General features: G+C 44.4%; 1 protein-coding gene across 2 annotated transcripts in view; it reads left to right on the top strand.

Annotated features, from left to right (window-relative positions):
- The window catches only part of LOC146868543 (uncharacterized), a 152,626-nt gene that overhangs the window by 85,775 nt on the left and 41,382 nt on the right, over positions 1–25,469 (top strand). For both annotated transcript variants that reach the window (XM_085611112.1, XM_085611104.1), the window contains exons 7-9: positions 5,056–5,234; positions 8,162–8,869; positions 9,245–9,460. In XM_085611112.1, the coding sequence (XP_085467238.1) occupies positions 5,056–5,234; positions 8,162–8,869; positions 9,245–9,460 (1,103 nt within the window). The remainder of the gene's footprint in view (positions 1–5,055; positions 5,235–8,161; positions 8,870–9,244; positions 9,461–25,469) is intronic.

Raw genomic sequence — 25,469 nt, 5'->3', positions numbered from 1 at the left:
TTCTACGAAAGTGTAAGTTTACCGTTGTGAATCAGGCCCTCTGTCTTGTAGTTTTACTGTGGGGACTCTAAGTAAAATGGGCTTGTGTTTCTAGCAGTAACATGTATTAAGGATACACAACATATGTGTCTCTTCTCACTCAATGCATCTAGACTCCTCGTAAATGTTATCCTCTTTATTTGGAGAGACCCTATGAAATTACTCTGCACTTATTATTTTCAACAGCCCCAACACAAGTGTCAGATCTGTTAGCCTACTAACAAGACCATCCGGGTCTCCAATCCAGTTTCTCTTGCATGTGCCATCAGAACAATGGTGGGGATCACCTCTCTGGTATGGACTGTCTGTTGTGATCTTGCTGGTTCGATTGCCTCTCCTTTGCCATTTCAAGAATTAGAAAAAGTGATTTTGGTCAAGAAGGCTGACCAAATGCTGTCAGAATTGACAGTGCTAGCTAACTCCTTGGATGGTCGCTTACAGTGTATGGACGGAATTGCTACTCTTGGCATATGCCAAATTTTGCTGGGTCTCTGGGGATTGTCTCCTTCAGGAGCACTCTGTTGTCTGGTTTTGGATACCTCTTCAGCATGCCCGGGTCTTTCTAAGAGGGCTTATGGTGCACTGGATATACTGGAAGAAGAAGGGATGTAAAGAGGAAGGGAACCATAGGTCTATTCTGATCTTCTCTGCTCCCCCCACAACATGCATACGCCTAGCATAGTACCATTATGTTGCTCCATGCAGGAGTGTTGCATGATCTCATGGTGTGGACCATTTCAGTTTGATGCTGGCTACAGTCTGACCCAGGTTGGTGTGACTAGAATTATTGCTTTGCTTATTGTGAGTTAACCTTAGATCCTACGTGCCTCAAGATAGATGTAAACCGATTCTGACTCATCTTAGGTTTCTTCGACGCAGAGTCTACTCAGACTCACTCCTACTTCTAGCTGAGTACATTGAGAGTCTGGATCATCTTTTGGCAGCCTGGTAAGGTCTTTACCCAAGGTCCAGCACAGGGGTACTGTTAGCAAGAGTCCAATTTAGCTGTTTTGTGAGCGTTGTCAGGTTTTCCAAATCTCTCCACCTACCTGTACAGAATGCCAAGAAAATAGCAGGGGGTGTGAGGAGTTGCAAAGTTTCTTTTCTTTAAATCTTTATCAAGTTCTATGAAAAACTTTGCAAGTCAACAACATTGCAAAGGTTTACACTTCCCAGGATTTGCTTGCTAATTCCTAAAAAGTAAACTTGAGAAGAAGAGAAGAATAATATATATATATATATATATTCAATCTTTTGAGGAAGTAGGTAGGGGAAAAGTATTTTGTAGTGTTGTAAAGATTATCTCAAAATACACTGAAAAGCATTGCATGTGCGATAGTAAAATTAAACTGGGAAACTTCACGAATTGTAACAATGGGACACTTTGTACAGCCATGCTGGAATAAAAAAAAACCTTTGCATAACCCTATCTTATCGTTAATTTACCTGCAACATTCCCAGTCTCTTTGGGAATACAAATAAAGTGTCGCTATTGTTATATTTTGCCCTTTAAAAGTAAAGACCATCACTTATTGTTAGGACCGTTGATGTTGCGCAGGAATATTGACAATAAGCAGCATAATTCTTGTGAGAAGAGGGTGAAAGAGTTAATGCATTTACAACATTTTATCATTGTCGAATGATGACAGAAGCTGTCAGAGCATAGTTATCTTAGACATGGATTGTGTTTTCAGTCTGGTTGAAGTGGCTTCTGTAGGATGCAGTCTGTGCTGCTTTGTAGGAGAAAGGAAGGTCACTTCCTTCCTTTTTCTCTTGTGAAGCACATGGTATGTGGTCATTGATAGGCTGGTGGGAAGAAACAAAGACAAGGTATCAGGAAGAGGGGACTCGGGACTCTGTGATAATGTTAAATAGTTTTAATCTGGGTGCAAAATGCGTTGAATCCATTTAGCGCCCTTCAGGACTAATCGCACATGTTTCTCCACCCATTAATAATCCGAGAAACGTTTGGACTTGGTAAAAATGGAGCGAAGGCAATTTGTACTGTTGTTACTATTTAAATTTTAGGATGCTGGAAGTTGAGGGCAGCTTTTGTGGCCACCCTTTATTACCAGGTTCCAGTGCTTGTGATGACCTGCCAGCTGATGTGCTGGTGGCGCTTGGGGTACAGTGCCATTCATGAATGGTGTAAAGAGGGCAACTTAGCTCCAGGGAACCTAAAGAGAGTGTCAGTGAGCCAGCGTGGGTGATGCCCTGTGCATAAACCTGTTCTTTAAGATGTGTGTCTCTGCCACACACAAAGAGTGAGATTGTGTTTCAGGAAACAAAACTCATGAGTAGCTTATGCCATTAAGCTCACACCCAATTTGTGAAACTTTGATGTGTCCATATTACTCGATTCCTCTACTCCATCTCCCTGTGTTTTGTTTTCTCCTTATTTGTACTTCTGCTTTCCTTAATACTGTGTTCAAGAACGTCTTATCATCTGTCACCTGCAGCTCGTACCTCAAGCACACTTCTGTTTCAGGACACGGGTCTTTGGAGCACCAGAAAGAACCACAGTCATACAAGAAGCTTAATATAGTGGATAAAGCCTACTATTTGTTTCTCTACTCTCTATTGTGGAAAATGAAACCACATTTAAAGCACAATAAAATGAATATATCTCTTACTGCAAAAGCAGCAACAATCATTAAAAAACATGCGATCCATAATTGTCAAGTGCAAATCTTGGTGGAACATCTAGACTGCACCATTTCACATTTTGCTAGCTGCACAATCCAGATTTTCTCCATTTCTAAATGGAATCGAGATTGAAATCTAAATTGTTTCTATGTTATTGGCATGCCAAGAGAAGTACAATATGAGGAGAAGTAGAAGAATTTCTGCCACAAACACTCTATCCACCAAACATACAGTTTACCATCTTTATTTAGATTCAGGGGAACGGCCATGTCTTCACCAGCTGAACCTCTGCTGAATTCACCGGTGGCAACCTGTGACTGATGCCCTGTCTGATATTGGGCTGTCGGCCAAAGATCCGCAGACCATCCACCCTATTCAAGGCAGACATTCTGACATGCTGTTTTTCTTATTGGAGATCACCAGGGAAATTCAGAGCAGGAAATTACCCCCAATCAGTGGGAGGAAGCTCGCAGCATTTCTCAAACAAATTATTTGTTTTTCACAAACAAGTTTTCGCTATAGGAAAACAAACAACTTTACAGAGAGTTCTCTGCATTAAAAAGGGCGGGCTGCTCGGTGAACTTTGTGGGGAAGATTTACAAGAAAGTGCTGCAGCGCAGCAAAGCAAGTCCTTTCGCTGCGCCACGCTGCGGCACTTCCAAAGCACAGGAATGCGTCATATTTACAATATGTCGCATTTCTGTGCTCTCCCCAGTGCTGGCACACAAACTGCTGCAATGAGCTGGCACAGGCACCCTTGCACCATGGTGCAAGGATCCTTGCGTCATGGGGAGATTGTTTTTGTGCAGGAAGGGGCACCTTCCTGCGCAAAACAATCACTACAGACATTTCCTCTTTCAATGCGCACTGTAGAATGCAGCATACATTGAAAGAGGAAAAAACGAGGAGAAATGAAAACATTTCTTCCCGTTGCGCCTCGCTACGCCACTCCTAGGGTGGCGTAGCATTTAGACGCATTTCCAGATTTACCATTCCGTATAAATCTGGAAATGTGTCTTCTTGCATGGGTGTTGCGTGGGAACACCAACAGCAACGCCCATGGAACGCCCCTTTCACGCAAAGTGCTGCGTGCAAAGGGGTCATATTTACAGAACAGGAAAAGCCACACAGGGTGCCTTTTCCTGTCCTTGTAAATATGGAGCAGTAACATGCTCCACCAGTATGTTACACAAAGTGACATACTGGTGGCGCAGGGGGCTTGTAAATCTGCCCCTCAGTGCCTTCAACAGAGCCATCGCCATTGCTTCTCTCCTGATGTCAAGGATGTCTCCGCCTGCCTGGCAAAAGCACAATTGGACTTCCACAAGGGCAGTGGAGTAATTCCCTCCGCTGTTGTGCACATCGATAGACCAGCTGTCACACTCCATAAATGCCTTTTGATTTAGACTGAAAAGAGGAGTCATCTAGCACTACTAAATGTGTGCATGCAAGTTTGAGGACATTCTAGAGGGATAGGTAAAAACATAAAGGTAAACTTCAAATTGGAAGTACAGTGTAGGCCATAAGTTTGAGGACATATGCCACTCTTTCCTGTGACCTCCACCAACACATTCTAACATGCATCTTCACTTCTTTCACACTGGTGCCATCGTCTGTCATTGACTGAAATTGTGAAAACCATGAACTTCACAGAACTCATCCATAAAAGTTGTAGCTTAAAATAAAAGAGCATGGATCCTGTCATTGCTGGAAATAAACAGTATGGGTGACTGCTTGGGGGATTGGTTGGGTCAAATTAATGGTCTGTGGAAAAGTCTTTTGCACTTTTAGAGGTTGATGGGATTTTGTTGAGGTATGTGAATAGTCTCTTTGTTCTAGCTGGGCACACAGCACCACCATTCACCACATTGTTATGAAGAGTGGCAACCACTATGGAGGCCAGCATGACACCTGGTAGAAGTGAAGTTGTGAGATCATGGAGGAGTGTCTGCACTAGAGACAACAGAATACAATTTCCATTCAAGGACTCTCTGCATCTAGAACTTCCTTTAAAAAAAGGAGGACCTCCTATTATCATCCAACTCTAAATCAGATCCATTGTTAAACCCTTATTCACTGACTAAAAGAAAACTTGTGTCATGAACTGTGTATTTAGTGAATTTGTTTTGCTCAGATCAACGGAATGTTAAAGTCTCTTGCATTGATCAAATTTGCCACAAAGATCTCCTGTCTTAAATAATGTTAACATTTCATTTCACAACAACCGAATAGTTCAGAAAATTATTCTTCAGCTAAAACAAATGGAATTTGAGATTGTGTAGTGTTAAAACATTGATCAGTTTAGACAAACGTTTTCACACTTCGAACGAAAATTGAGATAAGTAACAGTTTTTCCTCCTCTTCACCTAGAAACTTTCTGTATCTAACATTGTTGGGAAGGAACTCCTTGAAGAGGTAACAACCACGCTATTGAAGCTCCAGCGCCTTCCCAGACCCCACCCGCCTGCAACCAAACTTCTAAGCAGTGGGTCCATCAAACTAGAATGGAATGATTACAAACCTCTGAGTGGGCTTCAAGTCATGTATAGGTGAGAGTGAGAGTGAGTGTTGTTGGACTTAATTCTGGGAACAATAACCTCTGAGAGGCTGTACTTACATCAGTCTCTGAAGTGGCACTGAAATTGTGTTGCACTATGAGGTAGAGCATTACACGTGTTGTTATTAGGAAATTTAATGATACTCTTCAACTCCCAAGAACAAAATTGCTGAGCTTTACAGGATTTTACATCTTGGCCATCAGCAGTAACTAGATATCAGCAGCAATCAATTATCTCATGTAAAGATTATGCTGGTGAGAAAGCCATGCAATATTTGTTAGGAGATGTGCATTGTGAAGAACACCTTGTTATTGTGTATTACAAATGAACTTCACTGAGGGTGGTCTTTGATGGATTACAAGACTGTATTTCTCAAATACAGTATTTTGAGATGTTTTAATAGAGCCTCCCAAATACTCAAAATAAAGCTAAGTCTTATACTGAACTAAACCTTAGTCAATAATAGACTAATCCGTAAACTAAACTACACACTAAACAAAAAACAATCCTGTGAAATGAAACTACTCTAATATTTAGACTACAGTAAGCTAAAATAACAAACCATACTTTGAATTGAACCTTATAACAAAGGACCTGGACGAAGGGGTAGAGGAAGGAAAGAATAGTGGGAAGCAGGAGATAGGTAAGTTCTTGTCTCATTTCCTTCGAGTCCGCCACCTGAAAGTAGTAGATCTTCCTGCCACAGTTGGGCCACTGGGAAGGCACATTGTAATTAGCTCAGCAAGAATTGTGGCTAGAGTTCCACCACCAGCCATTTCGGGCCCTGCTGCTGTCGATGCAGTCAAGGAATCCTGGCGGAGTCGGCGGGACTGGGGTTGTCTTTCTGCGATGGGCCCGCCAACATCTAAATCGGGCAGGCAGACAGCATAGTCGGCGGGTGGGAAAACCACCAAAAAAAAAAATGGTGGGACCACTTCTGGCAAAGATCTAATACAGGTCTTAGCCATTAAAAGTATCCTCAAAGCAGACATTTATCACTAGTGACTGAACAAGTTGCTTATACGAACTCTGATGTTTAAGTCAATTAAATATAGGCTTCAGCCAACGCTATCCAGCTGTTTTACAGAAAGGGAAATGACATAGAGAGTCCTTTATAAAGGGACAGTATGGGCATATCAATTAATGTTCTAATGGTCTTTTCTAGTATGTCAACCCAACTCAAATGCAGTAGTTCAGTCATCTGTAAGCATAAAGCTTTATCTTTTTTTTAGAACATTTTTTGAGATAATGGAGAGATATGTTTACACTCCAAATATCTTGCTACCATTGCAATATAGGAGGGTTGTGTTATGGGAATTTTAGCATCCTCTCAGGGCCTTGTGACTAGAGTTTGTTGAGTAATGTGTAACCTGCCATATCCCATCCTTTCCAAAGGATGAAGCTACCAACATGATATGTACAAATCATAAAGCAGATCAGACTCTAGCATAACCACAAACAAATTGTGGAGTTGATTTCTAACCTAAAGAAACACTTTATAACCTACACAAAAGTAAGATTTACATTAACCTAATGTAACCCTTAGACTACACGAATTCAAACAAAAAATTACACAAAACATACCTTTCCACTAAACTGTATTAAATTGAACCTAAATCAAAAGTAAAATAAATCTTAGACTTTACTAAACTTTACGCCAAATTGAAGTCAACTCAACCCCTCGCAAAACTAAAGTAAATTAAAATAATTCTAGCACTAATCTGAAGTAAGCCTTAAACTGACTTCACTAAACTAAACCTTACGTTAAATGATATTGTGTGAGTTAAATTAGAATTATTCCAGTTACAACCTGCATGCAGTGTCTGGTATTTTCATGGTATGGAACAACACTTACTGAGCTTTCCTTGAAATGCCCATTACTGGATGTTAGATAATGTGTGAGGACACCAAGTAATGAATGCACAATCAGAATGCACAAAACGCAACATTTAGAGTGATTTTGGGTATGTGCATAATCTACAGTAGTTCTCGCGGTTCGCCCACATATCCATGCACCATGAACTAGGTGAGAGAAGGGAAACATAGGACTTGACTGGCGTCCTGATGTTGAACTCGCTGAATTCATTATGGTAAAAAATCGATCTTTTCTTGACTATGTGTGTGCTGTATACAGGTTGTTTAAGGGTAATGCCAGTTTTTATATTTCATAGGGTCATTGAATTGCCAGTTTTCTGTTACCTTTTATGGTTTCACATGTGTGAATTTAATTATTTGTCCTTGACAAAGCATTCCCAGCATGACATGAATTTGGAGCATTCTCATCAAAATGAATCAATTTGAAATAAAATACCTTCAAATCAAATCTAAAAGTTGTGTTTACTCTAATAAATCAAAGCTGCAGCTTTGTGGACTAGCAGACAGATCTGTTTGGATTACCAGATCGATGATGCAGTGCACATCCGGTTTGGAGATTTTCATTCCTGCCTGAATGTTTTTTATTTTTTTATTTGATCACATAGCATTTTTAAAAATCTTGTCACGTTAATTTACAACTTCAGTTATGTAATACATTAGCAAGAAAAGTACTAAGCTTAAAAGCAAAACAACATTCTACAAGAATGGAGAGTGCTTGTGTAGCTATATTTGGGTCAAATACTGTTGAAGCATTGGTTATGTGTGGCTTTCACTCAAAGTCACTACCATGAAGGCCAGGTTCTAAATCTGGATATTCACTACTATGACGTGCCAAAAGAGGGAAACAAAAGTTGTTTCTTGCCGTTGCTATGTCATAAAGGAATTCCGGGCTACTCTGACAGGGCTCTCGGAGAGCCTATCTGTGCAGTGCTGCAGAGCAGAGAGCACAGCTTAGAGATAGAAAGTGAATAAAATGTGGGGTAGGTGGCAGGTCATTCCTTTCTTTCTCATGGGTTAAGATTTTCTATTTATTCTGTTGACAGACTTTTCGAGAAAGACAGCCTGCTTTACCATGGACACCAGTGCAGCTATGTTTTCTCTAGTGTCAAGCCAGGGAAGGAGTACCGCTTCACCCTCAGCATGGAAACCGAAGGAGATCACAGCCCTCGCAGTAGCGTTACAGTGTTTACCCAGGAGGAGTCACTGCCTAGCTGCCCTCTGAACCTACGAGTTATCGGACGGACAACCAGCCAATTGAAGCTGATCTGGGCTCCACCTGCAGAGCCTCATGGAGTCATTAAAGGCTACACTGTGTATAGGGGGAACTCTGTTGTTGAGTCTACACAGGAACTAAGCTGTATTGTGGGAGGCCTCTCACCTGACACTAGCTACACCTTTAGCATATGCGCATGCACAAGTAAAGGAAGGGGCGAGAAGGCCTTTGTGGAGGCTAGGACCACAGACACTGGTGAGCATGCCCCAGGAAAATTAACCCTCTATGTTGTGGGACGCAGCGAGATCTTCATTACCTGGGATGTCCCAAAAGTACCACTGGGTCGCTTCTTTAATTATGAGCTTTGCTTGAATGGGAAAGTGGTTTATCTGGGCACTGAGCGCACCTACACTGCCCGGCGGCTCACAGCCAACACAGAATACACATGCACTGTTAGCGCCATCACCAGTGAGGGGCGTTGCGAAAGCCGACCAGTGACCAGGCGGACTGCGAAGGATGAATATGAAAACATTAACAAGTAAGTGCTTGATGTTTACTATTTGCTCCAATAAATTTCACCCCACTCTTATTGTGACAGTGTACCACCAGAAGATGCATTCTCATTTTAATGGTGTCTTCAGTCCATAGGATCCACATTTTACCTTTTATTGGAATTTTTATAGCCAGTGCAGAGGTTAAAACCATCAGTAGTGTTCGTAGGTCATAACATTCTTGAGGCTTGTATGAAAAGACTGGTAGTCTGGGCAGTGGTCAGTCTCAATAAAAACTGGCATAATTGTTCTCTTCATACAATCTGTGTAAATTGTTCCCCTAAGCACAAACAATTCCTTTATTCCTGAACCAGTATCTATGACCAAAATGTTTACATATCAATTCATGCAATTTTCCACAGAGGTTATTCTCCCATGTGGAGCAGCCAACCATCAACAGCCCACTCAACTCAAAGGTCCATCGAATCAGATGAGAAGCCATCAAAGACCAGAAGCATCATGACAGAAACTCAAAAACGTTCTCCTGCCAAGATACTAAAGAACCATATTCTCATAAGCCAACGGGCCAACAGATCCAGAGAGGATGACAGTGCTGGCACGCCCATTATAAGATCCAGGTAACACAAGATTGGGTTCTTGAGCATGTGCAGATAGCTGCTATCCAGGCGGTGTATTTTTATCTGAGTAGCTATCTGTAACCTGTTTGTAGTTTTTCTGACTCTATCCGTAGTCTGTTTGTCTGAGGTTTGCAGTCTTGAAGTCTGACTAATGGATCACATGTATCCTCCTTTATTCTGATTGTGAGTCTTCCTGTTTATTGGTTTGTTTGTCTGCTTAGTCTATTAAGTCTTTCTGTAGTATATCTCTTAATAGTCAGACTGTAGTCTATCATGGCCTTTCTGGTTCTTGATTTCTGCTTACAGTTTGCTTGTGTGTTGAGAGAATAAATGAACACATGAATGACTAACGCACTCAAATAGAATTGTTTCCAGGTAGTGTTCTTGTGGACGTCTGAGGCATCTCATTATGTTTCATGATTGTTGGGCTTTAGCTGGCTATTAAAACTCTTCAGCATTGATCACTGGCTGGATTGCCTGAGAAGGCATTTGCCGAGGTGAACAGCCTCTACATTTAACCCTTGTTGTGTACTTTGTAATCTGGGTCTATTTATCAGTGGGTATAGCCTTTGCTATGTATGGATTTCATCCATAAGAGCCAGTAACGTGAATTCCGAATGCTAAATCTGCTTAGTCACTGGTAGTACTTCACAGTAGTGGGAAATATAAGCTGTTTGCCAATGTTGTGACGTCGTATGGGGAGCATTCCCTTCCCTGGTGCCAACTGCTTCATTCACCTGTCAGTGGCAGTCTTCACCGACCGGCACCAAGAGAGGGATTTCAAAGCTGCTCCGGCATGTCTCTGAAGGAGTCTGTCAGCAAAGCATCTGTGTAGCTCTCTGCTCCAGGAAGAGCAGAGAGCATGGCTTACGTAGGGAGAAGGCGGAAGGTAGAAAGGCGCAAAGGGTGGGGTAAGTACGTGGTCTGCCAGGTATTCTTTTTTCATAGGTCTGGGTCAGTGAGGGAACAACTGAAGTGAGTGTGGTGTGTGTGGGTGACAGGATACTTGAGACCATATTATACAAAGTGCCCCAAGGGCACAGATGTGTGTACACCCATTTGCGCAACACGTTCTGTAATATAGATTGTACCAGCGCTACAATTGCACTAGCGCAGGTGTCTCCAACAAGTAGCTCGTGAGCTATCAGTAGTACTACAGCTACCTGTGAGTAGCTCTCCTCTGTGCAGCCCTGCCTATTAATACAGAAGCTTTTGCTTAGTTGAATTAATATATTATGCCAAAATTAAAAGGAATGTATTCAAGACAAAAATGCATGTATTTTCAGAACTCATAAGATGATCTTAGGAGAAAAATGGTTGTATTGAAAAAAAAATATTTAAAGCTGTTATTTGAGTTGGAGAGATTTTTTACTTATATTTTTACTTGGCCCCAGGGGGATTGCAGCTATGGCTTTTATGTATTACCTGTATTCTATTTTGATTCAATTTGTAAAAGCCTTTTTTACTCTACTGAGCAGGGGATACGTTTTACTCCCTCACAGAGGGGTCAGAATCCACCTGTCTTAGCCCCAGTTCTAATGAGGATGAAGCCGGCTACCCTTTTTCCAGGGCCAGTGAAAACAGCTGTTCCAGTGCACCTGGGTCTACAGTAAAGTGGCGGAAACATCAAAGGAAGTCAAAGGAAAAAATTGGGCGCATTTGCAGTAACGATGGTGAAGGGGCCCCAGGTGGCAGCAGCTCTGAAGTGGCACTATTCGGCTACGTGGCAGCTGTATCCAGAGGGCGAAAAAGAGGGACTCTCGCCATCCAAAGAATGAGCCACTTAAACACCACTGTTGAAGCTGGGGAACCCACTCTAAAGCTTACTTATGGCTCAATTAAAGAACATCAAGGAGAAACTCGAGCAAATAGTCAAAGGGCCCGGCTTGCAATGAAGCAATTGCAAGGAGCTTCAAAAAAATATCAAAAACATGTATTGAGATTGGGGGAAAACGTAAATTTGTCGAAGAAAGAATGCAGCAGTGGAAACTGATGTAGGGGTCCTCAAGGGACATCTAGAATCTCAGGAGGTGCAAATATCTGCTATCACGTGGAAATTAGAGGAGTTTGAAAACTGTCAAAGACAGATTAACTTAAGGTTTCTTGGAATAAAGGAAGGGCCCGAAGGCAACGATTTTAGGTCGTATATGTTGGATCTTCTTAAAGGTGCCTTCCTGAGCTCTCGTGGAATTGGGAGACCATGGTGCAAAAATTTAATATGTTTCAGCTAATGCTCTAGAGACAGAGATTCCAAGCTGGAGAAAACAACCAAGGACAGTCCTGGTCTACTTCTGGAACTTCTTTCTTAGACAAGCTATAGTCGAGAAAGCCCATCCAGATTCCCAGCTGTATCATAGTTGTCAATGATTCGCTGTGCGCCCTGACTTTTGTCATGTTATGGTGGAATGCAAATGGGGATTAATACATAAAGCCATTTCAAGATGTTGGTGTGAAACATTTATATTAGTCCCTGTCCGCTTGAAAACCATCTTAGTAGGCAAAATTCGGACCTTCACATCTGAAATCCAAGCCAAGGAATACCTGAATTAACTTACACCACAGCAGCAAGGAAGTCTCTCTATAGTTGAGAACTGAATACAACCTGGGTTGAACTGGAGTTTGATTATGTGGAGGAAGGGGGGCCTCCATTCTTCACTGTGCAAATACATTGTGATAAGCCATAGGTGTATTACACCACAGTGCTTACAACCTAGGGGGTTTTCTGAATTTCTCTTCATCTTGGGGGCTTTTGTTTTTTTCTCCATTGTTAATATTACATTCTTCTGGAAAGTTTTCTCTCATCCTTTCCACTCATCTTAGCAATGGGAGGTCAAGATGGGTGCCGGAGTCAGGGGGGAGCCCATAGGGATGCACATGGGAACCATCATTCAGGCCATGGGTGGTCTGATTGCTTCACAAGGGTGGTGGGGTAATGGAGGTGGGGGAGGGGGTAGTGGTGTCGGGAGGGGAAGGGAGGATCCGGGCTGGGGATCGGGTTTCATGGGAGGGGTAGGGTGCGAGTCAGTTGGGGGAAGGGGAGGTACTTAACCTGCTGGCATTAGGGGGGAGAGTTGAGCACACTACAAGGGGAGATGTAATTTTGCACAAAATAACTTGGAATAAGGTTTTTAAATGCACCGGTCATTAATTTGAAACTAAGAAATGTGTCTGTGGGTATAATGGGTGTCATCTTCGACAGGACTGTGGATTGTGTTCATTTATATGTTTAAGTTACGTATCGCCATAGTAAACATCTGTGGCCTGAATCATGGGGCAAAAGGATAGCAGAGGATTTGAAAGACTTTAAGGTAGATCTCTACTTCCTTCAGGAAACACATACAGATAGGGCTAGAGGCACTTGCTGGGGACCTTAGGCCTAACATTGATAACGTGTACTACTCAAGATACGAAGACTAGAGGGGTTGCTATATTTGCTTGATGTAAGACGTGTTTTTAGCCATAGCTCTGTAAATAAATATGGCAGAAGCGCAATAACGGAGTGTTGTTCTAAAACAGCCTCTTTAACTTTATGTTCAGTCTATGGCCCACTTTTGGATGATCCGTATATTCTAGATTTTTTATCAGTTGAGCTTACTTTGCGGCCTGCCCCTTGTATAGTACATGGGGATTTAAATATTAATGGATCTTGGAGCATTTTTTGTGATATAACTGGTACTTAGTCAGGTCGCAAACCAAGAATGTTTAGAGCTCTGCATGCCAGGAGAGAGAGCAAAGCCTGCTGTATGCCTGCGTTAAGCTAAAAGCACCACATCCTGGTTATTTTTTATTATATGCTCCCCCCTTGGCTCTTTCGCCCGTTTTGATTATTTTCGAGACTTACTTAAAGGATGTGAAATATAACTATTCCCTCGTCTTATTTCTGATCATAACCCTCTGGTAATGTAACTCACTCTGGAAGGGCAAATAAGGATTGCCCAGGGTTGGTCCTTTGAGAGAGGCCTCTTAACTGAGCCAGCCTATATTGCTCACATGAACGACCATATTGCTCACATGAATACGTGGATCCCGGAGTTTGTAAACTTAAATAAAGAGAGTGCCCCAATTGGGGTAGTATGGGATGTCTTTAAGGCCGGGGAAGGGGAGAAACCCTCATGTTTGGCTTGAACCACCAGAGGCCTCCCTGGACCAGAAACAAGCATCCTTGGACCAGTTTCATTGTATCACACCTCTTCAGCCAGGCTAGCTTGAATCCAGTGGCGCAGCGATTAAGGAACCCACGTTAAATAACGAGCAAAATAACAATAGATTAAACCCAGATCTGTGACTGGGCGTGAGTGTTTGAAAAACCTAAACACTCCGTCCATCATTTTATTTTGTGATTTTGCTATGTGCGCCCTAGTGTTTGCTGCACCACTGGATACAAGCTAGCCTGGCTGATGAGGGGTGAGTCCCCGAAACTGGTCCCAGGATGCTTGTTTCCGGTCCAGGGGGAACATGGCTTGGAAGTTCAGGCTGGACTGTTCCCATAGGGAGCAGCATCAAGACTGATTTGCATATGGCTGGGTCCAAACTGGGGTGACATGGTGAGCAAAATAACAATGGATTAAACCCAGATCTGTGACTGGGGGTGAGTGTTAGAAAGGTTTCAGCACTCCATCCGTCATTTTATTTTGTGATGTTGCAATGTGCGCCCTAAGTGGGTAAGGGTATGTCCAGACATGGGTCTCATACTCACTGCACCACTGGATTCAAGCTAGCCTGGCTGATGAGGGGTGATACCCCGAAACTGGTCCCAGGATGCTTGTTTCCGGTCCAGGAAGGACCTGGCTTGGAAGTTCAGGCTGGGCTGTTCCCATGAGGAGCAGGGTCAAGACTGATTTGCATATGGCTGGGTCCAAAGTGGGGTGCCTTGGTGAGCAAATAACAATGGATTAAACCAAGATCTCTGACTGTGGGTGAGTGTTTGAAAAGATTCATTTTATCTTGTGATGTTGCCTATAAATATGCTCCCTGAGAGTGTAGTCTAATATGTACTTCACTCTAATGAGTGGAGGATGACACTTCCAAGGTAGCCTATTTGCGTCAGCAAATTTTCTTCCTACCTCAGCATTAGCTCTTTATATACAGTGTTCTTGTTTAGGTTGAAGCCTACCAGACAGCACAGCTGTCTGGTTGCAAAAACATATTGGGGACATGCTGAAAGCTTCTCTAGGAATGCATTCCGGCCATTACTTACCATTGCCTTTGTGTTTGGTAACTCACATTTGCTTGCTTTCTATTTGCTGGCTGTTAGAAATGGGATTACTGGTTGGCTAGGGCTTGGGCAGAAACCACCACTCTAGTCAGGGCAAGGGAGTTACACGCTGAAGATAACCCCTGCTCACCCCCTTGGTAGCTTGGCACGAGCAGTCAGGCTTATCCCAGAGTCAATGTGTAAAGCCTTTGCCCAACACACACATAGCAGCAACACACTAGGCACACCACAAAAGGAACTCCACACAAGGCTATATATAAAAATAGCCTTTGTATTTTCATAAACACATTAGAATAGTAATCACACAATATACACTGTGCCAAATAGCACTAGGCAATATTTACAAGGGATTATATACATATGACAGGGCCAATTGGGCCACTGTCAGAACCATCGCAAAGTAAAAATGGTAAATGTAGAACACAACCAGTAACTACTGGCAAAACACTGTACTCAGCATTATATTCTGCAGCATAAATCATATTAAGCAATCAGTATCACATTAGGCGTAAAATACTTTCTGCGCCAACCTCATAAGCCTAAACATATTAGACCATAAACTTCTAATCATAAATCACATTAGAGGCATAAATCACAGTAGAGAATAACTTCATAATCATAAACACAGTATGCACATAACCTCATAAACATAAACCACATTAGAAGCATAAATGAGGGCGCATAAATCACATTTCCTGGGCATCACATTAGGGCCTGGCACCTATCAACCTAACACGGTCCCCCTGGCCAGCTGGTCTTTTCAGAGGGCTCAAATGCCCTATGTCCATAATGTCAGGGTGTGCTGCCAATGCAGCAGAATCCAATAGTGCACAGTTGCGCTGGCCTAAATGTTGCAGCTGACACTAATTGCTGTGCAGCTGTGATGAAAACTAGGCATGGGCACTCACTGTGCAATCGTTGCAGCTGCCCTCCAACAGACGGGGCAGCTGTGCAAGTAATAATACAAAAAGAGTACAAAGTTCCTCTGGTCAGAGAAGGAAAGGTAATAGTATCAGCGGGATTGTCGTGTGTCACGGAAGGGGGAAACCCTTTTGTTGGAACTAGGGCTCTCACACACCCAGCAAGCTAGGTGTCATGCTTCATCATTTGAGCCTGCCCCTCGTCAGGTCGGCGCTGCAATTCCTGACGGGCTCCCAATAATGGGGCTCTTTGGCGGGGATCTTCTGTTCCTGCCGAAGGGTGCTGTGGGGGTAAGGGTCCCTAGAATGTGTAGATGTGGTGAAAGGATAAAATAGGTACTGTTTGTCCACGAAAAAATGTATTTAATAAAGTGGTAAACAGCCTAGTTAAAAGAAATGAAAAAATGAGGTGGGTATAGCTACTAGTGATTATGACGCTAGTTGTGTATGCCCTACACTCAGGAAGATCAGCATGTTTCTTGCCTATACAGCCAGCAATTGGTCACGGCAATTCATCAGGATCAAAAAACATAAACTATCTACAACGAAGGTATGTGGATCCTACATACCAAAGAGGTGCTCAGAAGTAACCTAGGGAAAGATGGGAAACAGAGAAAACACATGACAGTATACCACATGATAAATTACACACACACAACAAAAATAAGCTGTGATCATCAAGAGACTCCTGGGGATCTGCTCCCAGGTGGGAAATGAAAGGTCACTAATGACGAGACAGAACCAAAGACAGGACTAAGGGCGGAGACAAGAGGGGGAGGTGCAAAACTCACCTCATGTACTTGCAAGACAATCTTGCAGCAGTCTCCGGCGGGTAAAAAGGACTCCAACGTGGGTCCTGGGGTACAGAAGAGGGCGCAACAGAAGAGGCGCACAGAAACAGGTCCACTGGCAAGAACCACCGACCAGCGGCATGGACACCAGGAGCAGAACGAAGGACAAGAGGAACTAGTAGTGAATCTTTCACATAGGGTCCTCACAGCTCCCGAAAAATCACTACTACAAAAAGGCCTTGGTTTTGTCCCCACTCCAAGGGTTGACAGGTTCAGGGATCACTGTGAAATCCACAATCTATTTCGTAAGATACGCCTTAAAGCCTTCTTCCAGGACCAACCTCACAATGAGGGGAGTGATTCTGGATTGAGAAACCCTTCCACATTCACTCCACATAATAACATGGTTCCTGTGGAGATTCTCACTTTTGAAAAAGCGGTTTTGAAAGAACTGGATTCACCCCACAGGGAGGCACCTTTCCATAATCTGACTAAATACGAAACCCTGCTCTTGAGAAACCTCTCTGAGGATACCTCTATCACCATCAAACAGGCAGACAAGGGCGGGGCAATCGTGATCCAGTCCACCACGGATTATGAGATTGAATGCAGACGCCAACTTACAAATGAGAGATATTACACTCCCATAACGTCTGACCCGACCCCCCGTTTTAAGACTACCATTTCCACCATGGTTTATGAAGCTGAAGCCAATGGTTGGATTACCCATAAAGAGGCAGAGTTTCTGGTAACTCGGGAACCGAGGACCCCCTTTTTCTATACCCTTCCAAAGATCCACAAGGGCACTACCCCGGTCCCAGGACGACCGATTGTGTCCGGCATTGGTTCGCTCCTCGAACCATTGTCCAAATTCTGCGATCACTTTTTGCAACCTTTGGTACGAGACACACCCTCTTTCATTAAAGACACCACTGACGTCCTCAAAATAATTGATGACTTTCCAGACACTGGTGTTATTGACTATCTTGTGACCTTGGACGTGGAGGCCCTCTACACTAACATCCCCCAGAGGGCTACTTTGGCAGTCATTGAGTCAACACTACGGGCACTGGACTGGTCATCACCTACACCAGTCACATTTATTATTGATTGTGCTACCTTGGCTCTAACTGAGAATTTTTTTGAATTCAATAGACAACTGTACCATCAGAGCCAAGGCACATCTATGGGTAGTACCTTTGCTCCCAGTGTAGCGTGTCTTTATATGGCTGACTTTGAGAAAAATGTGATCTTAAGTACATCAAATCCTTTCCATGACAACATCTCCTTTTGGAAACGATTTATAGACGATATACTCGTCTTTTGGCACGGTACACACACTGATTGTGTGAATTTCATACAATGGATCAATGAGCAAAACGAGTTCCTCAGATTCTCTCACACTATATCAGAGCACTCGGTACCGTTCCTGGACCTGAATATCACTCTACTCAATGGTACCCTCACCACCACACTGTACAAGAAACCCACTGACCGCAATAGTCTACTGCGTTACGACAGCCACCATCCCAAAACACTGAGGGATAACTTGCCTTTCGGGCAATTCCTACGCATTAGACGCAATTGCACTAGGGTATCGGACTACAACACAGAAGCTAAAATACTATCAACCAACCTGATGGCCAGGGGCTACCCCTCAAGGTGTGTCCACAACTCTATGAAAAGGGCTAAGAATAATCCACGTGAGACATTATTAGAAACACACACCGAACCTGAAACTGACATCTTGACCTGTGTCACGTCCTTCACATCTGATTCAAGTAGGATTAGAAAGATCATCTTGAATAACTGGGGGATTCTAGACACGGGTAATCTCAACATACCCAAACCTAGATTTGCCTACAGACGCACACAAAACATCAAAGACCTATTGGTTCACACTAGACCTAGATTGAGTACCATTGGCTCACAAAGGACAATGTGGGAGTTACCACCAGTCAAGGGTCATTTCTCCTGTGGCTCCTGTGTAGTGTGTAAATTGACCAGCACCTGTAAGGACATCACTTTTATGAATGATTTCCACTGGATATTGAACAGACATACTAACTGCAACACAAAGAACTGCATATACATGATCAGATGTCCCTGCGAGTTGGTATACATAGGCATGACTACCCGTATGGTCAAGACCAGGATAATGGAACACAAGAGCAACATACGATGTCAGAAAGTGACCACCAAACTCTACACCCATTTCAAAACAATGCAACACCAGACAGACTCTATCAGCTGGGTGGTCTTAGAAGCACATCCTCAGATCTCTCAAAATGCATTGTTCAAACTAGAACAAAGATGGGTCCTTAGGTTGTCTTCACATTTGACTGGTTTGAATGATGACATCCCATGGTCCACACTCATTGGTTAAATATGCTCCTGGGTAGGGCTTGAGCCCCCTCTAATACACTATGTGTGTTTTACATCCTAGTTAGGACTTGGTATCCTTACCTACGACCACTCTTTCTTGACATTGAGGAAATTGTTGCATCCACTATTAGTAGACCAGATGCCATATAGATCTCTCTGGTATTACTTTCCATCTGTACTGCATAGATATAACAACTGTATTTTATTTTATCTTTACCTGCCACCCTCTCTTTCCTTGTTGTTTGTCTGTTTTTCCCTTGCGGATTGTTACCGCTTTGATTTTACACTCCAATTTATGGGCAACATCCCCTGAGATTCCATGTTACCTTGACACTGCATCATGGCCCCCGCGACTGCCCTCGCTATTCCAATTCCTTGGGGCGTAGTCTTGTCCACCACTTCCTGTACACTTTGCACTTCATTACCCTGCATCGCTATGGCAACCCGTTCCTTACTAACCTCAACCTATGGGGAACCATTTCCTGCGGTCACGGGTGCATACCGGATACCGATAGTGAAATACGCTACCCGTTCCAACATGGCCGCACTTCAGGTCATTTCTCCACCAATGGGGTTGAGACACCCGGGGTCACGTGACGCCATTTGCGTCTCCCGGGGTGCTTATCTGGCTCAGACTCACACTCTCCGGTACCCATCCCAGGTCCGGCGGCAGGGGTAGGTCTTCCAGTACGAGCGTCGTACGACGCAGGTGAGTGTATCGGGCTTTCCGCCTCTCCGACATCCGCAAGGTGAGTCTTTCTACACGGAGGGGGTGGTTGGCGCCTCTTTGACTTCAATGACACCATGGGCTACACCGTCCTGCACTGACCCATCCGCTACCAGGGGCTACGGCGGTTCCCACTATGTCTACGAATTTTTCCATGACATTATGGATATTCACCCCTCTAACCATTTGTGCGGTGACACGCCTGAGCCCCTGAGTATGAGGGCCACCATGGCTGCACACCATACCGCCCATGGGAGTACATTATGAAATGTAAGGCTGCCTTTACCTTCCTGCACTTCACTCACCCCCTTGGATTGTTGGGACGATCGCGCCATATACGGGTTTTGATCTTTTCAGGTTTTAACATTCCCCTTCCCGGTTTTTACCCCAGGACCCACGTTGGAGTCCTTTTTACCCGCCGGAGACTGCTGCAAGATTGTCTTGCAAGTACATGAGGTGAGTTTTGCACCTCCCCCTCTTGTCTCCGCCCTTAGTCCTGTCTTTGGTTCTGTCTCGTCATTAGTGACCTTTCATTTCCCACCTGGGAGCAGATCCCCAGGAGTCTCTTGATGATCACAGCTTATTTTTGTTGTGTGTGTGTAATTTATCATGTGGTATACTGTCATGTGTTTTCTCTGTTTCCCATCTTTCCCTAGGTTACTTCTGAGCACCTCTTTGGTATGTAGGATCCACATACCTTTGTTGTAGATAGTTTATGTTTTTTGATCCTGATGAATTGCCGTGACCAATTGCTGGCTGTATAGGCAAGAAACATGTTGATCTTCCTGAGTGTAGGGCATACACAACTAGCGTCATAATCACTAGTAGCTATACCCACCTCATTTTTTCATTTCTTTTAACTAGGCTGTTTACCACTTTATTAAATACATTTTTTCGTGGACAAACAGTACCTATTTTATCCTTTCACCACATCTACACATTCTAGGGCCCCTTACCCCCACAGCACCCTTCGGCAGGAACAGAAGATCCCCGCCAAAGAGCCCCATTATTGGGAGCCCGTCAGGAATTGCAGCGCCGACCTGACGAGGGGCAGGCTCAAATGATGAAGCATGACACCTAGCTTGCTGGGTGTGTGAGAGCCCTAGTTCCAACAAAAGGGTTTCCCCCTTCCGTGACACACGACAATCCCGCTGATACTATTACCTTTCCTTCTCTGACCAGAGGAACTTTGTACTCTTTTTGTATTATTAGTCGTTAGGGTATGTACACTGGACCTCGTTAAACTTACCCATTTGTCCCTCTTTTTGTTGACACAGCTGTGCAAGTAGCCAAAAAGAAGGCACGGGCACCACTGTGCCCTCGGGACCCCCACTGGGGCCCTACAAACAAATATGGCAAAACTTTGCAGCTGCCCGCGCTGTTGCGGTGCAGCTCTAAAGGGAACGCGCAGCGGCGCTCTGGTGCTCTCTAAATTAAACGTGCTCCCCCAAGTCCTACTCCGGGACTTCTAAGCAGGATGCCGATGTGGCCCAAAATGTTGCAGCTTCCGCTACGGTGTTACAGCTGTAAAAACCCACAGTCTTTGGCACTACTGTGCCCTGGGAACCCTCGATCAGTCCCAACAATTCCAAGGAGAAACCCCACTCACCGGGGCTTGACTCGGACACCTCCGGTCTTGTACTTAGCCTGGTCCCTCTTCCTGGGACCAGGACTTCGACAGGGAACCTGCGGCTTCACCCGGGCCCTCTCCTGGGGCTCGGGACTTCTCTGCTCAGATGCGTGGAGCTCTCTCACACTCACGGGAGCACCGCACAGACTACCGGAAGACCGTGGTAGGCCCTGCCCACAACCATGCAAGTCCGCCTGGCTTCCATGTCGCCGCGCTCGATCGCGGCAGCTCCTTTGGAGATTTCCAAATGCGGGGTGGGCTCCCGCGTGCTAAAATAAAATCATCAATGCAGGTTGGGCACCCGCGAGGCAAATAAGCGGGGTGGGCACCCGCTCGATCGGATAAATGCGGAGTGGGCACCCACTCGCTAACATGAAATCATCAATGCGGGGTGGGCACCCGCGAAAGGCACCATAATGCGGGGTGGGCACCCGCTATTTTAAATATTTATAAAGCGGGGTAGGCTCCTGCTAAGCACTACAATGCAGGGTGGGCTCCCACCGAAAAAGCACCAAATGCGGGGGAATCCCCATGTCGGGATTCCCTCTGCAGCTCCGTGCTTCCTTGGGGAAGTAAAGCACAGCGCTCACGAGGCACTAGATGTCCAAAGATCCATGGGGCATACCTGGGCCCAGGGAGGCCAGCACACAGGGCCCTCCAGCAGGGAGGCAAGCCCCTGTGGCGGCTCCTCTGGGCTCCCAGCAGCAGGTCCAAAAACAGCACACAATCATGGGGTCACAGCCCCTTTACTTATACTACTTATTCCTTTGTCTGCAGTACAGGGTTTGGGGAACCAGCAAAAACTGGTTCAGTGGGGAATTTGAGCACTCTGTTTACAAAGCTCCTCTTCCCCTTTGTCAGGTGAGGGCTAGGTGATCAGACACACTACAGGGGGCGGAGCCATCATTGTACAGGCTAGGCACAGACCTATTCAGGGTCAGGGGATTACTCCTCCCACTACTCCCAATGCAGATGTCCCATTCAGCCTAGTGCTGACTCACCCTGCCCCCCCTGGAACCACACACACCTCCCAGCCCCTGTAACTCAAAAGCCAGACATGCAATTCACGTCAGGCAGGCAGACACATAGCACACAGAAATGCCAACTTCTAAAAGTGGCATTTCGAAAATAGTTATAATAAATCTGCGCACACTATTGCGCAGCATTTATTATGACAATTCCAAATATACTAAACTTGACCACGCTGCTCCTCCCATATCAGGAATTACCACTTAAACACTTATCATGGAATCCCCAATGCATTCCTATGGGAGGGCAGCCCCACAGTAGTGAGAAAACAAAATGGCTGTTTGTCACTACCAGGACATGTCACACACTTAAGGTACATGTCCTATCTTTTACCTACAATGCACCCTGCCCATCGGGCTAGCTAGGGCCTACCTTAGGGGTGACTGACATGCAGTAAAAGGGGGGTCACAGACATGGCACACACTTTAGGTGCCACGTCACAGCGGCAGTAACACTGCGCGCACAGGCCCTGCAATGGCAGATGCCTGAGATAGGTTTTGAAAGGCAACTTTGGTGGGTGGTGCAGTCAGCGCTGCAAGCCCACCAGTAGCATTTAATTTACCAGCCCTGGGTATATGAGATACCACTTTACAAGGGACTGACAGGTAAATTAAATAGGCCAAACAGGTGTAGACCAATCTTACCAAATGTAACACAGAGAGCGCACACACTTTACACTGGACAGCAGTGCCAAAAGTGCCCAGAGGCTTAAAACCACCAACACCATGTCAGAGAAAAGGCTAGGAGAAAGGCAAAAAGTTTAGGGATGGCCCTGCAAAAAGGGCCAAGTCCAACACTGGCTTTATGTTTTTTTAGTCTGCCTAGTTGCCTTGGTCCCTCTTATGAAGCATAGCTTGTTTACCACCTCTCTGACTGGCTCTTTGTATTCTTCCAAATGTGTTCGTTTTCTGGAACTCTATTTTTTTTTTTGTGAGGCACTCCACGAGAGTTCATGCATTTCAGTAGTCTTCCTTGTATGCTAGTTCACAGAAGTAAATGTGTTGTATTTCTTTGAAAAGGTTTCCTGCCTCCTAACTTTCTGCTTGACATATTCTACTTATCCGCTACTACCAGTTCATCCATCTTGCATGCCTGTGAAGAACAATGTTCTGTCTACGAATGTTTATTTTGGTCAGTGCTCTTTACTTATAGGATAACTTAAAAAATCCTCTAACTCTATTTCACACCCATGTTGTAGGCACTGGAAGTAGAGGAGTGGAGGGTGCGGAACTAAATGTGCTGGAGCTCTGCAGTCCAATGAGTAATAAAGAAGCCTTTATATTTAGTGTTTATCTTGTCACATTTGTGGGCTTTCAAAGACAGAGGTCAATTAGGCTCTGGGTTCGAGGAAGGTTAGTGTTTCCTTTCTCTGACTGCAAAGTGAGAGGAGTTATGTGACAATCTTGCTGGGTACTGGAGGGTGTGAAAGGAAAGTCTGTTGGATATTATTTTTTCTTGCGCACAACAACATTTAAATGCCAGTAAATCTACTGTACATATATTTCAGAATATATCAACATTAGGAAAGCTCCAATGAAGAAATATTTTCTGTAATTCTGAAGTGGGTAAACAAATATTTTAATACAATCAAAACCAATCAATACACTAGGTGATGCCGATTTCCACACATTATTGTTTGTGTGCTGTATAGTTTTATCAGTAAAACTGTATGTCTGTGCAAATTCAATGGTAAGTTGAATTAAAAACGTGCTGTCTGTAATGGCAGTGCGCTACCATGCATATTCCACTCTATGCCACTCTGTGACTCTCTACTCCACTCTATGCCACTCTACACCACTCTACTCTATTCCACTTTACGCCACTCCACTGTATGACATTTCACTGCACTCTATTCCACTCTGACACTGTACGACACTCACTCTATGCCACTCCACTCTATGCCATGCCACTCTACTCTACTTCATTCTATGGCACTCTACTACATTCCAGCCTATGACACTCTACTCCACTCTACGCCACTTCACTCTATGACACTCCTCTCTATGACACTCAACTCTACAATATTCTACTCTACTCTACGCCTCTCCACTTAATACCACTCTACTCCACTGCACACTATTACACTATACTCCACTCTATGCCACTCCACTCTAGGACATTCCACTGTACTTCACTCTATCCCACTCTATGTCACTCAACTCTACAACACTCCACTTGACATCACTCTACTCCAGTCTACACCACTCCACTTCATGACACTCTTCCTCACCATATGCCACTCTTCTCCCCTCTACTCCACTCCATGCCACACTACACACCTCCACTCTATGAAACTCTACACCACTTCACTATGTGCCACTCCTCTCTACGCCACTCTACTCTGTGACGCTCCCCTCTACTCTACAACATTCCACTGTACGACACTATACTCCACTCTGTGCCACTTCACTCTATACCACTCCACACTACAACACTCCACTCCACTCCACGCTTCTTTACTCTACAATAACCCTTCCACTCTACTACACTCCACTCCACTCTAGTCCAGTCCATAACACTTTACTCCACTCTGTGCCACTCCACTCTATGCCACTCTACTCTACGCCACTTCACTCTACTCCACTCTACACCACTCCACTCTACAACACTCTACCCCACTCTAAAACATTCTCCACTCTATGCCACTCTACTCCACTCTATGACATGCCACTCTACGACACTCTACACCACTCCACTCTCCACCATCCTACGAACTGCACTCTACACAATTCCACCCTACACTACTCCACTCTACAACACTTTACTCCACTCTACGCCACTCCATGCCATTTTAGTCCACTCTATGCCACTCCACTCTACACCACTGTACTCAATGCCACTCCACTTTACACCATTCCACTCTACACCACAACACTCTACTCCACACTTTGCCATTCCACTCTATGATATGTTACTCTATGACATTCTACGACACTCCACGACAATCCATTCTACACCACTCTACTGTACGCTACACCACGCCACTTTACTCCAATCTACACCACTCCACTCTACAACACTCTCCTCCACAACACTCTGCTCCACTCTACGACAGACACTCCACTGTATGACAATTTACTCCACTCTACACAACTCCACTCTACAACACTCTCCTCCACAACACTCTACTCCACTCTACGACAGACACTCCACTGTACGACAATTTACTCAACTCTACAACATTCTATGCCACTCTACTACACTACACTCTACTATACTGAAGTCTACAACACTCTACTCCACTCAACAACACTCCACTCTATGACACTGTACTCCACTCTTCCCCACTCCACGCCATTTTAGTCCACTCTA

The sequence above is a fragment of the Triturus cristatus genome, chromosome 1_2 (assembly GCF_964204655.1).
Source record: "Triturus cristatus chromosome 1_2, aTriCri1.1, whole genome shotgun sequence".
In the NCBI taxonomy this organism is placed as follows: domain Eukaryota; kingdom Metazoa; phylum Chordata; class Amphibia; order Caudata; family Salamandridae; genus Triturus; species Triturus cristatus.
The sequence above is the reverse complement of the archived record's forward strand: the minus strand, read 5'-3'. Positions and strand labels throughout refer to the sequence as shown.